This window comes from Podarcis gaigeae (assembly GCF_964106915.1).
Source record: "Podarcis gaigeae genome assembly, chromosome: 3".
In the NCBI taxonomy this organism is placed as follows: domain Eukaryota; kingdom Metazoa; phylum Chordata; class Lepidosauria; order Squamata; family Lacertidae; genus Podarcis; species Podarcis gaigeae.
Window position 1 is genome coordinate 121,737,551 of NC_139680.1, and position 13,696 is coordinate 121,751,246.

At 55.2% G+C, this 13,696-nt stretch overlaps 1 protein-coding gene across 5 annotated transcripts in view; it reads left to right on the plus strand.

The window, feature by feature from the left end:
- The window catches only part of DNMT3A (DNA methyltransferase 3 alpha), an 88,204-nt gene extending 75,249 nt beyond the window's left edge, over positions 1 to 12,955 (plus strand). For 3 of the 5 annotated variants that reach the window (XM_083733206.1, XM_083733208.1, XM_083733207.1), the window contains 9 exons: positions 1,248 to 1,431; positions 2,723 to 2,807; positions 2,899 to 3,044; positions 3,169 to 3,259; positions 5,380 to 5,528; positions 7,066 to 7,151; positions 7,451 to 7,520; positions 8,254 to 8,372; positions 9,305 to 12,955. In XM_083733206.1, coding sequence (XP_083589332.1) covers positions 1,248 to 1,431; positions 2,723 to 2,807; positions 2,899 to 3,044; positions 3,169 to 3,259; positions 5,380 to 5,528; positions 7,066 to 7,151; positions 7,451 to 7,520; positions 8,254 to 8,372; positions 9,305 to 9,446 — 1,072 coding nt within the window. In that variant the 3' untranslated portion in view covers positions 9,447 to 12,955. Of the gene's footprint in view, positions 1 to 1,247; positions 1,432 to 2,722; positions 2,808 to 2,898; positions 3,045 to 3,168; positions 3,260 to 5,379; positions 5,529 to 7,065; positions 7,206 to 7,450; positions 7,521 to 8,253; positions 8,373 to 9,304 lie in introns of all 5 variants that reach the window. The other 2 variants (XM_083733204.1, XM_083733205.1) reach the window with 1 other exon arrangement.
- The last annotated feature ends 741 nt before the right edge of the window (positions 12,956 to 13,696 follow it).

Here is a 13,696-nt window from a genome sequence, read left to right on the forward strand (position 1 = left end):
CCCCCCCCCGGGCAGGGTAATAATGTTATACCCTGAAGTCCAGCTCTGAGGGCCTTCTGGCGGTTCCCTCCCTGTGAGAAGTGAGGTTACAGGGAACCAGGCGGAGGGCCTTCTCGGTGGTGACACCCGCCCTGTCGAACGTCTTCCCTTCAGATGCCAAGAAATAAACAACTATCTGACGTTTAGAAGACATCTGAAGGCAGCCCTGTTGAGGGAAGTTTTTAATGTTTGAAGTTTTACAGTGGTACCTCTGGTTGCAAATGGGATCCGTTCCGGAGGCCCGTTCGCAACCTGAGAAGAACGCAACCTGCGTCTGTGCATGCGCGGGTTGCGATTTGCTGCTTCTGCGCATGCGCGTGACGTCATTTTGCACTTCTGCGCATGCGCGAGTGGCGAAACCCGGAAGTAACCCTTTCCGTTACTTCCGGGTCGCCGCGGGACGCAACCTGAAGCAAACATAACTTGAGGCATGGCTGTATTCTGTTTTCAGTCCTCTGTTGGGAACCGCCCAGAGTGGCTGGGGAAACCCAGCCAGATGGGAGGGGTATCAACAAATTATTTATTTATTTATCTATTTATTTAAGAGAGAGAAGCCTTTGTGTCCCTCTTCCTGCTTGTTGAGGTGGGAGCCTGCCGGGACTTTCCCTTTGACTCCTGCGCGAGAGGCGGCTGCCAAGGGGAAGCCCTGCCTCACGCAGAAGCAGGCTGGGATCCAGACCGCAAGAAAAGCTTGCTGGACCAGCCCCATGGCCCAGGAAGACGCCCCAAAGGGAAACTCACAGGCAGGATCCGAGCCCAAGAGCAACTCTCTCCTCCTGCATTTCCAGCAACTGGGATTCAGAAATGTTATTCACTCTGACTATGGAGCCATCGATAGCCCTCTCCCTCTCCTCCTCCTCCTCCATGAATTTGTCCTCTCCTCTTTGAAATCCATCCATCTGAGAAATCCATTGCTTCCTCATGTGGAAGGGAGTTCCGCAGTTTAACAAGGCGCTGCGTGAAGAAGGGCTTTCTCTTATCTGCCCCGATTCTTCCAACATCCAGGCTAGGGATAAGGAAAGATTCGCCCAGCAGTTGGGTCTGGGTTGGGCTAGGCCTGGGAGGGACCCCTGCCAGTCAGTGCCAGGGTGATCCCACAGGCAGTGGAGCAGGGCAGGGGGGGGGGTCAGACTGTCAGAGTCAGGAATCCCTCCCTGCCTCCCTCGTCCTGCTGGGCCGGAGCGCTGACAGCTGGACTCTGCCCGCAGGTGCTTTTGCGTGGAGTGCGTGGACTTGCTGGTGGGCCCTGGTGCTGCCCAGGCGGCCATCAAGGAAGATCCCTGGAACTGCTACATGTGCGGCCACAAAGGCATCTACGGCCTGCTCCGGCGGCGGGAAGACTGGCCCTCGCGGCTCCAGATGTTTTTCGCCAACAACCACGACCAAGAGTTTGTAAGTTCAGGGCAGCGCGGGGGGTGGGATAAGGCGGGTCTTGGGGTGCCCTTTTGCCAGGACGGTTCAGGAGGCGGCAGGAGGCACCTTGGCCCTTGCTCTCTGCCATGGCCTCTGGGGAGCCACTTCTTTTGCTCGGTCAGTGGCAAGAGTGGTTTTATTCCATTGGGATGCTCAAGGCAACTTAGCACGTCAGCGGCTGGCAGGGAAGCCACACAAGGGAGCTCCAGGCCTATAAATTGCACGGGCTTCTATTTATAATACAATACAATACAATACAATACAATACAATACAATACTATACTATACTATACTATACTATACTATACTATACTATACTATACTAATTGATTGATTGAATTTATACACCACCCTATATATACCCAGAGGTCTCAGGGCAGTTCAATGTTTGTAGAATGGCATTCACCTTAGCTTTATACATGTGTAGAAATCCAGTCGCATTCTCTGGGAATGGACATCCTGAATTTGGGCTGGGCGAGATCTGGTTTTCAGCATTTATCACCAGCTAAACATGGCAAAAGAGTGGTACCTTGGTTCTCCAACTTAATCCATTCCAGAAGTCTGTTCCAAAACCAAAGCGTTCCAAAACCAAGGCGCACTTTCCCATGGGAATTTATGCTAAATGGATCGATCTGTTCCAGACATTTTAAAAACAACCCCTAAAACAGCACTTTAACTTGATTTTCACTATCTAAAGAGACCATTGATCCATAAAATGAAAGCAATAATCAGTGTACTGCAGTTACACCATCGATCAATCAGTAGCTGAACTGGGTTCCACACAGTCACAAAAACAAAACAAAAAGCCACAAAAACACAAAATAAATAGTAAAAACAGACAGACCTCGCGTAACACTCAAAACGGAGCACATTCGGCTTCCCAAAAAAGTTCGCAAACTGGAACACACACTTCTGGGTTTGCAGTGTTTGGGTTCCAAGTTGTTTGAGTACCAAGGCGTTTGAGAACCAAGGTACCACTGTATATGAATATATCCCGATGTCCAAAAGAAGCATGGAGCTATGTAGAGGCTTTGGTTGGCTTGCAATATCTCTGTTGGCCCCATGAGATCTCCCAGAAGCCTCGCCCGACCTTCCCTCCAGTGGGAGAATTCCAGGGGTCTTGACTTTGCACAAATTTGCCTCGGCATGCAAATCCCCGGGACACTACCCCCCGCCCCCGTCTGGCAGGTCTGCTGTCCTCTCATTTCTACTACACCGCCCCCTTCCTCTCTTGCCCACGCCAACGCCGTCTCTCTTTGCATCTTGGCAGGACCCACCAAAGGTTTATCCGCCGGTCCCCGCCGAGAAGAGGAAGCCTATCCGTGTGCTCTCGCTGTTTGACGGCATTGCCACAGGTGAGCCTGGCCCCCCTCCTGGAAGCGAGGGCCGTGCTGGGGTGCAGCCCCCCCTTGCGCACCTGTGAATGTCCCCCCTCCCTCCCTCCAGGTCTCCTGGTGCTGAAGGACCTGGGCATCCAGGTGGACCGCTACATCGCCTCGGAGGTGTGCGAGGACTCCATCACGGTTGGGATGGTGCGGCACCAGGGCAAGATCATGTATGTTGGGGACGTCCGCAATGTCACGCAGAAACACGTACGTGGAGCTCTGGGGAGGGGGGGAGGGCGGCTTCCCCTCCCTCTGTGTCGCTGGCCCAGGACCCCGGCCCCAGGGGGTGCCCCTCCCACCTCTGACACTCCCGCCTCCTTCCGCACTGCAGATACAGGAGTGGGGGCCCTTCGACCTGGTGATTGGAGGCAGCCCCTGCAACGACCTCTCCATCGTCAACCCCGCCAGGAAAGGCCTTTACGGTAGGTGCCCCCCCCCCCCGGTCCCTGCCGGGGCTCACAAGGTCAAAGAATTATCGGGTTGGGTCATCAGGTCCAGACTTTCCAAAACTTGGGTCTCCAGCTGTTTTTGGACTACAGTTCCCATCCTCCCATATCATTGAAAGACCTACACTGGCTCCCAGTATGTTTCTGAGCACAATTCAAAGTGTTGGTCCTGACCTTTAAAGCCCTAAACGGCCTCGGTCCAGTATACCTGAAGGAGCATCTCCACCCTGGACACCTGGGTCCAGCGCCGAGGGCCTTCTGGCGGTTCCCTCCCTGCAAGAAGCGAAGTTACAGGCAGAGGGCCTTCTCGGTAGTGGCACCCGCCCTGTGGAACGCCCTCCCACCAGATGTCAAGAAATAAACAACTATTTTAGAAGACATCTGAAGGCAGCCCTGTTTAGGGAAGTTTTTAATGTTTGGAGTTTTACAGTGGTGCCTCTGGTTGCAAATGGGATCCGTTCCGGAGGCCCGATCGCAACCTGAGAAGAATGCAACCTGCGTCTGTGCATGCGCGGGTTGCGATTTGCCGCTTCTTTGCATGCGCGTGACGTCATTTTGCACTTCTGCGCATGCGCGAGCGGCGAAACCCGGAAGTAACCCTTTCCGTTACTTCCGGGTCGCCGCGGGACGCAACGTGAAAAGGCGCAACCTGAAGCAAACATAACATGAGGCTACCAGACTTTTGGAAGACACCTGAAGGCAGCCCTGTTGAGGGAAGCTTTTAATGTTTAACAGACCACTGTATTTTAATACTCTGTTGGAAGCCGCCCAGAGTGGCCGGGGAAACCCAGCCAGATGGGCGGGGTATAAATAATAAATTCTATTCTATTCTATCAGTCCCACTCGCTAGGGATGGTGGGCGTTGTGGTCCAAAAACAGCTGGAGACCCAAGTTGAGGAAGGCCTGATCTAGTCCAACCCCCTGCAATTCAGGAATCTCGGCTAGAGCATCCAGGACAGGGCCCTCCAACCTCTGCTTAGAAACCTCCAAGGAAGGAGAATTCACAACCTCCCAAGAGAGACCGATCCGCTATTGAACAGCTCTTGCTGTCAGAAAGTTCTTCCTGATGTTTAGTTGAAATCTCCTTTCTTGTTACTTGAAGCCATGAGTTCGAGTCCTACCCTCCAGAGCAGGAGAAAACAAGCTAGTTTACTCTTCCATTTGATGGCCCTTGACATATTGGAAGATGGCTCTCCTATCTCCTCGCAGTCCCCTCTTCTCCAGGCTAAACATTCCCAATGACCTCAAAGCCGTTTAAATCACCTGTGTCACTGATAGCTGTGACCCCAGGGTTAGGGTCTTCCTTTGTCTAGTGACGGTGGCGCTGTGGCCTAAACCACTGAGCCTCTTGGGCTTGCCGATCAGAAGGTCAGCGGTTCGAATCCCTGCAAGGGGTGAGCTCCCATTGCTCTGTCCCAGCTTCTGCCAACCTAGCAGTTCGAAAGCACACCAGTGCAAGTAGATACTGTATTTTTCGCTCTGTAAGACGCACCAGACCATAAGATGCACCTAGTTTTGGGAGGAGGAAAACAAGAAAAAAAATATTCTGAATCTCAGAAGCCAGAACAAGAGGGATCGCTGCACAGTGAAAGCAGTGATCCCTCTTGCTGTTCTGGCTTCTGGGATAGCTGCGCAGCCTGCCTTCGCTCCGTAAGACGCACACACATTTCCTCTTTTTCGGAGGGAAAAAGTGAGTCTTATAGAGCAAAAAATATGGTAAATAGGTACCGCTGCAGCGGGAAGGTAAATGGCGTTTCCGTGCATTCTGGCTTGCGTCACAGTGTCCTGTTGCACCAGAAACTGTTTAGTCCTGCTGTCCACATGACCCGGAATACTGTCTGTGGACAAACGCCGGCTCCCTTGGCCGGAAAGTGAGATGAGCACCGCAACCCCATAGTCGCCTTTGACGGGACCTAACCACCCAAGGGTCCTTTACCTTCCCTTCCCTTGGGGTCTGGAGAAGGGGATTTCCCCACGCCCTTAATCACCCTGGAGTGTGGGGCCAGAAGGGCTTGCCAAGGGAGCTTTTGTGTCTTGTGGGCTGGTCTCGTGTTTGAGCCCCCGTTCATGGCGGTCTTCCTCCCCTCCCACCCCAGAGGGCACGGGCCGACTCTTCTTTGAGTTCTACCGGCTGCTGCACGAGGCCCGGCCCAAGGAGGGAGACGAGCGGCCCTTTTTCTGGCTCTTTGAGAACGTGGTGGCGATGGGCGTCAGCGACAAGAGAGACATCTCTCGCTTCCTGGAGGTGAGAGGGTGGGCAGCGGGTGGGTGGGCAGGCACCGCTCTTTCCTCCTTGCCCGCCCTGTGAATGTCCCTGGGCGGGAGAGGGAGGAGCAACCTGGGGGAAATTGCCGGATCTGAGCCAAAGCAGCCAGAACAGGACCAAAGGCAAAACCTGCCTGCCTCCCTGCTGTATTCCAGGCGCAGGGAGTTCCTCCTGCCACCAGAGGGCACCTGAGTGTTTCCAGGGCTCATCTTGAAAAGCAGCCTTGCCTAGCGGTTAGAGTGGCAGAGCACCGGGTTCAAATCCCCCGCTCTTCCAAGGAACGCTCAGCAGGTGGCTCTCAGCCTATCCTACCTAGCAGGGTTGTGGGGATTAAATGAGGAGGGGCATAACCACGTAGGCCACCCTGTGCTCCTTGCAGGGAAATTGGGGTATCAGTGTTGACCTCCTGTCATCCCTGTCTATTGTTCCTGCTGGCTGTCGGGATTTGGGGAAGGGGGCAGCTTCTGAGGGAGGGGGCAACATCTGGCAGCCAGAACGTTAGCCCCCCAGGGGTGAACACAACAGCCACATCATAAAGGAGGCGATTTAAGAGCTTCCGTCTGAGAAGCTGAATGCTCTGTTCCAGGATTGAATCAGGGTGAGGTTGTCAGACAGAGCCAGGGGTCAGCAAACTTTTTGACCACTGTCCCTCAGACCTTGTGGGCGGGCGGACTATATTTGGGGGGGGGGGGGATGAACAAATTCCTATGCCCCACAAATAACCCAGAGATGCATTTTAAATAAAAGGACACATTCTACTCATGTAAAAACACGCTGATTACAGTCCGGATTTAGAAGGTGATTGGGCCGAATCCGGCCCCCGGGCCTTAGTTTGCCTACCCATGATCAGGGCATTGAATGAATGAAATCTTTATTGCTGAAAGCAATAAGCCATCACAATTGGTCACAATGCATAGAATACAAATAATTGATTTAAAACTGAACAACAGCAACAGCAAACATACAAAAATGTGAAAAACACACCTGCATAAGTTAAGCACTCCATTTCTCTCGCTCCCCCTTATGATGCTTGCCTTGGTGCCCAGCTCTCAACTTACTCGCAGCCAAGGCAAATTTTGCAACTGTGCAGTAATAAATACGTTCTTGCCAGCCAGCAAACTAGAGATTTGCTGAAGGGGAGGTCAATTGGAAAGAGAGCAAAGGATGTAATCTAGGGGAATCCACTGAGAGGGATTGGGTTCTAGATTAAACCGCAGGGTGCCTTCCGCTCAATGAGGCCCTCCGGTGGGCAGGACAGGGCTGGCACAGGGGCACCGGAAGCTGCCTTCCACTGAACTGACTGGCATCAGTGGCTTTCCAGAGCTTCCTGCAGGCAAGGCGGGAGCTGCGCCACTGAGCTCTCCCCTTCCCCAAAGTCATGAGCAGGGGCAGGCCCTGCCGGAAAGGTCTGGAGGGCCTGAGCCCCAAAGCGCAGCTCTGCCTGGGGGGGGAGGGCAGCCCCTGCCCTGCCCACCCCGTGACGCCTTCCTCCTCCCCCCTTCTCTCTTGGCTGCAGTCCAACCCGGTGATGATCGATGCCAAAGAGGTCTCGGCAGCGCACAGAGCCCGCTACTTCTGGGGGAACCTGCCCGGCATGAACAGGTTGGTCAGAGGTCTGGCGCCAGCACCCAGAAACCCGCCCGTGCCAAGGAAGCGGTGAGGTCCTGCCAGAACCCTGCCTGCCTTGGGACAGAGAGGAAATGGAAATAATAATAATAATAATAATAATAATAATAATAATAATAATGGATTAAAACTTGAGCCTGCTTGCCAGCTCCTGTGGCACACATCTGTGAGGAGGGGGCTTGGGGGGGCGAAGGTGTGAGGGGTCTTGCAGGGAGGGGCGTTGAGGCTCCCGGGATCCCTGTTCTGGGCTGATCAGTTGTCTGTTTTCCCTGCAGGCCATTGGCTTCAACTGTGAATGATAAGTTGGAACTGCAGGAGTGTCTGGAGCATGGCAGGATAGCCAAGGTGAGTGCGGGGAATCGGGGCCGGGAGGGGAAAGGGACTCTAGTTCAGGAAGGAAGGAAGGCAGGAGTCGCCAAGTGGTCAGACCTGGCAGGCAGGGAAGCCCACCCACCTGGAATTATTATTATTATTAATAATAATAATAATAATAATAATAATAATAATAATAATAATAATAAAATTTATTTGTACCCTGACCATCTGGCTGGGTTTCCCCAGCCACTCTGGGTGGCTTCCAACAAGGATTAAAAACACATGAAAATGTCACACATTAAAAACTTCCCTGAACAGGGCTGCCTTCAGATGTCTTTTAAAGATAGGATAGCTGCTTATTTCCTTGACATCTGAAGGGAGGGTGTTCCACAGGGCGGGCGCCACCACCGAGAAGGCCCTCTGCCTGGTTCTCTGTAACCTCACTTCTTGGAAGGAGGGAACCACCAGAAGAATTTGCAGGGCCAGGGGCCTGATCCAGCAGCTTCCCCTTCTATCCTTAGGAGAACAAGCCAAGGGTATCTGATTCTGCTGAAGCTGCCGGTGCCCCCTGCAGCTGCCGTTCAGAGTTGGGGGCAACAGGAGTCCCCTGCTGAGGAAGGGCAGGGGGGTCAGGCAAAACAGGGGCTGGGGGAGGCGAGGCGCCCACTTCATGGGCTGGGACGGGGGAGAGGGGCAGGGTGGACCTCCCGCAGCCCCCCCCCTCCCGGCTAACCTTGCCTCCGCCCTCTGTGCTCCCTCCCAGTTCAGCAAAGTGCGAACCATCACCACTCGCTCCAACTCCATTAAGCAAGGCAAAGACCAGCATTTCCCCGTCTTCATGAACGAGAAGGAAGACATTCTGTGGTGCACCGAGATGGAGAGGTGGGTGCCTGCCCTCCTGGCGAGGGGGGGTGCTGGGGGCTCCCTTCCCACTTTAGGCATTCCCCAAGCAAAGGAAGGATTGAACTCTGATTAATAAGAATACACACAGAGGCTTGAACCAGCAAGACTCTGGGAAGAGTGCGTATAATAATAATTCCCCTCCACCCTCCAGCCCAGGTCGTTTTATTCACAAAAGAACTTTTCGCACTGTGTTCGTAAGAACCAATCAGATTTCCTCTGAGCATTTCAACAAACCCCATGTGGGAACAAAGTTAAACTACCAAAACTAATTAAGCATACACACTTCTGGGATAAACAAAACAGAACTACAAAGGAGTGCATTTGGCAACCATGGGAGGTGATAAACAAGCAATGTACATGATAAGAAGGATGGCCAGGAAGACAGCGATCATTCTCACCTTCAGGTGAGACCTGTTTCCTGGCCCTAAGATTAACACCCTAAGATTAACATATCAGAAAAGCTACATCAAAGAAACTGCCCACTGTCTTTGATGCCTGCCAGGCAAAGCAACTGGCAGTGTAGGTGACTGGTCAAAAAAGAAAAATGGAACAGGGATGCAGAGGTGTGGATTGATCAAGAATCATATCAAAATAGTTCAAACCCAGTCAACGCAATGCTTTCATTGCTGACACAGATGGCTTACTCTAGATTTGTTAGAATTCCTCATAGCAATCCCACCTGATCACTACACCACTCGACTATTCTGTGCTGTGGGGCGGGAATGGGGGGCTGGCTGGCTGGCTGGAGTCCTGGCTCCATGCACATGGGCACAGCTGTCAACGTATCCCTTTTTTTAAGGGAAATCCCCTTGTTTCGAATAGGGTTCCTCGTGAGAAAAGGGAAAAGTTGACAGCTACGCCTCCGGGGCCTGCTGGGTGCTGAGTGCCCCCCCCCCTTTCTGTCCCCGCAGGGTCTTTGGCTTCCCGGTCCACTACACCGACGTCTCGAACATGAGCCGCCTGGCAAGGCAGAGACTCCTGGGTCGCTCCTGGAGTGTGCCAGTGATCCGCCACCTCTTTGCCCCCCTGAAGGAGTACTTTGCCTGCGTCTAAAGAGACACCCGCCCTCGGAACTGGCAAAGCGGAGGAGGAGGAAGAGGAGGAGGCGTCTCAAACACAACCCCCCCCCCGAACAGAAGAGAAGGGGCACCAGAGAGGAGGAGGAGGTGGTGGCTGGTGGGCAAGAGGGAGGGAGGGAGGGAGAGGACGGGCCCCCCCACCCACGGGAGGGTCTACCACCCGCCCATCCTCTCCCCGGGTCAAACCGCCCCAGACCAACCGACCGGCCCCCCTTTTCTGTTGGTGACCCTTCAATTTCCTGCTCTTTCTGGACGGCTTCGCCTCGTCCGTTGGGTTTCCGCCTCTCCTCGGCTGAGCCCCGGGCACGGAGCCCGGCTGTCCGGGCGCCCACGGGCGTGTGCCCCCCCTGCCAGCCTCCGCAACGGAGGAGGAGAGCCCAGAGCTGAGCGGGCCTTGGGGCGACAGCTTCGCCCCTGCTCAGTCGAGGAGCACATAGGGAGGTGCCGGGGGGGGGCCTCCTCGCGTCTACCAGCGCCATTCCTGCGGCGGAGGGTGGGGGCGCAGGCCCAGAAGCTGCCCGCCCCTCCCTCCCTGCCCCCTCCCACCCTGCCCCCCTTCCCCACAGTATTTGGGTGCCTACCAGGCCGGAGACCTTGACCAGTCCAGCTCCTACAGCCGCTCTTACCTCTTGTTTACAGTTTATATATATGTGAGAGTTACGTGAGAGAAATGTCTATATATATATAAAAAAGGTACTGTTACTGCTGTACAACTGACTTTCAAAATGGTGCTTCTACATCAAGGGAGAGGGCGCACCCGTGGCAGCTTAAGGGGGGGCTCCGTGTGCTGGCCCCTGGGGGGGCTTCTCAGAAAGGGAGGGCAGGTGGCCAGCAAGGGCGGGTGCCGCTCTCTGCCCTGGGTGTCATGCAATAATGCTTCCCCCCCCCCCGCAAAAGGCGACCCTCAGGCCAGGGGCCCCACCTACCCACCCTCCGCAGTGTCCCAAATAGTGGCCCCTACGTAAACTGGTGCTTTCTCACAAGGGGGGGGGCCTGGGTGTCCTCCCCAGCGGGCAGACCGGGCGCTCCACTCAGCCGAGGTCTTTCTTTCGAGGTCTTTCTTTCCTCCATTTCTGCCCCTGGAACCGCAGGCTCAGCAGTGGGGGGGGGGGTCCGTGAGGGGAGAGAGGTAGATAAAGGGGGTGCCCTTTGGTGCCCGCCTCTCCCCATTCCTCCACAAGCGCGGGGGGCGTTTGGGGGGTCCGTGCCGCTGCTGCCCCTTTCCACCCGCGGCTGATGTGAACGGCAGGGCTCCTGTTTTGCTTGAACAGGCTCCGGCTGTGCTACCCGTCCCCCCCCCACCCGGCTGGCCCCCCAACCCACCCTTTGCAAGGCCCCCCACCCTCCAAATACAGGGTTGAAGGGCAGCTCCTCCCAGGGTCCTTGCGCAGAGGGTGGCGGGGTTCCTGGGCTCTGCCTCCCTTGGCAATTGTGTGCACTTTAGTCCTTTGGGGCAGGGGGGTGCAGAGTGCGGCCAGCTTGGCCCCCCCTCGGACGTCCCTCGGGGCGCGGCCTGGGAGGCTGCTTCTCCCTTCCGCCTGTGGGGAGGGCTCCCAGCAGGGCCCAAAGCCCTTGGTGCTAACGGGGAGCCGGGTTGGGGGTCCCCCGCTGCCCTCTGCCTCTGCCTCCCCCCCCCCCCCGGCCGTCTTCCCTGCGTTCATGGTGCTCTCGGAGGCAGCAGCTTGGTGCTGAGGCAACGCTCAGGAGCAGGGCAGGCCGGGTCTGCGGGAAACTGCCAGCCCCCCCCCACTTCTCCCCCCTCCCAGCGGGTGAAGCAGTTGCAGCTGGCAGGGCGCTCTCTGGTCTCGGTGCTAACCGGGGAGCAGGCAGGGGGCCTCCTCTCCCTTCCCCTCAAACTGTGAAAGGTGCTGGGGTCTCGCTCAGGACCCGATGGGGAAGCCAAGGGAGGGGGGGCATTGGAGGGGGGACGCGCTCCGAGCCACCTCCCTGGCAGGTGGGCAGGCGGGCATCTCCCTCTCTCCAGCCCCCCCAGGCGGGCGGCACTTCAGACGCGCCCCCGACGCCCCCACCCCTTGGCCACAAGGGGGGTGGGAGAGGGAAGGAGGGGGCCGCCTTGGGGCTTATTTTAGTCTAACTTCTTTGGTGCTATGTGGGACGCCTGGGGCCCCCTCCCGGCCATGACCTGTCCCTTTGGGGGGGCTTTCCAACCGGGGCCAAAGGGAGCCCACTGAGCGCTCCCAGCCCCTGACCAGGGAAGCTTATCTTGGCGGAGAATCGAAGGTGGGGAGGGGGCAGCGGCCCCTCCCCACAGAGCCTTCCTTCTAGCAACTGTTGGCTCAGTGGGGTGGGGGGGGTGGACTGGCCACCATTCCCAAATTCAGCATCTAATAGCTGGATTCCCCAGTTGCTGCCCCCTCCCTTAGGTCTGCCTGGCAGACCCTCTTTCTGAGCAGCCCAGCTTCATGGAACTCCCCTCCCCCCCCAGACCCCTCCCCAAACTGGAAGTGGCCTCTCGGGAAAACCTCCTGTCTGTTTTGTCTTTTCAGCCCCCCAACTCCCCCCCAAAAAGGTGTCCCGCTGTATTTGTCTTGGATCTGTTTTGCTGTCTGCTACAGAATCCACCTGCTTCCCCCCGGGGGGGCGAGAGGAAGACGGGGGGGGAGGATGGGGGGTGGCTTTAGGGACCGGCTTGACTCTGGTCTCCTCTTGCGATAAAGAGGGGGGCCCCCTCCCGCCAGGTTGCAGAGCCCTAGACTGAAAAGCGGAGCAACCGGACTGCCCCCCCCCCCACTTGCCTGAATTCCTTTGTCAACCACAGAAGGATATGGGGGCAACTAAGGTGCTAAAAAAAAATCCCTCTTTTATCACAAATCTCTATTGTTAACTTAAGTCTGCTGTCTGGACAATGACTGTTTTTTTTGTTTTCTTGTAGTGGAGTTTTAAAAGAGCTCTATTATTTTACTCTTATATATTATTATTAAAAAAAAGAAAAAAAGGCATTTTAACTTTGTACTTGAAACCTTTAAGGAAAGATTTCATGTGTTTTAGCCTAGGCATTGAAGTAGCTGAGACGCTTTTACTGTTTGTGGGAAATCATGTATTCATGCTGAAGAAATAAATCTTGTCAAGATCCTGGGAAGAGCTCGGCCACGATCCCCGCTCTCCAGCCGTCGCTGCCGCCTTCCTGACATTCCATGCCGCTGACCGCCCCCCCCCCGCCCCCAGCAACACCCCCCCTCACTTTTCTTTTCTTTGCTAGGATGATTTTGGGATGCGCCATCCTTTCTGCCGCTTTCCCCCCGCCCCTCTCTCTTTTTTTTTTAGGGTTGCTTCTATATTTATTGACAAATAAATAATGTACATTTCAGAGTATGGTTCTGCTATGCCAGGGGTGGAAAGTGGGGTGGGGGGGTGGGAGGCCCAGCTCTCCACCCCCGCCGGGCAGGCTGTTGTATCTCTGTGTAAGTATTGCTCGTGACATAGCTGTTTTATAAAAATAATTAAAAGGTCCATGGTGCCGCAGATGTTAGAAAGTCTGTCCGTTCCGCCTCCATCCCATCCTTTGCGTTTATTTTTCCTTTTCCATTTGTGCCCAGGACACTCGGGAGAAGGAAAGACTCCTTTGCTGATGTACTTTGTGCTGGAGAACACTTGAATAAATGTTCTGTTTTGTGCAAAAAGGAAAAGCGAAAAAGCCCCGGAGCCTGTCTGCCGTCATGTGCTTTTTGTCGCCCTCGTGCTCCGAGCGTTCGTGGCAGCGGCAGAGTGGCTCTTCCTGGGAGGCCGGGGGCACAGGCAGGCCCCCCCGGGGGTCTCTCCTAGCAGAGAAGTCCACTCTCACAAAAGGGTCAGGGGATCCACCAGGCCACATGCTTCACACGGCTGTGGAGCCTGAGAATCGCTGGCCGTGGGAAGGCTGCCTTTGCACACCCAGAAGGAGGCAACGCGCCTTTTTTATGGGAACTGGCCGCTACTGCTGGTAAAACGCCTGTCAAAAGCAGGATCTACTTCTGACAACTTGCCCTTACCCGGCTGACGTCAAAAGGATACCCAATTTCTACAGAGTTCTGTGCTATTTAATTACATATATGCAGTTGAGATTCCTGCATGATCCTCGGGCAGCGTTCAAAATCCACCAATTGGCCACTTGTGACCAAGTGAAGATGCTCAGGTGCCAAGATGCCCAGGTGCCTGGTGTCTCCACCTGGAGGTGCCTGCCTGCGGGTCCTTGGATCTTGCCTGTTTTCACACACAAGCAACACA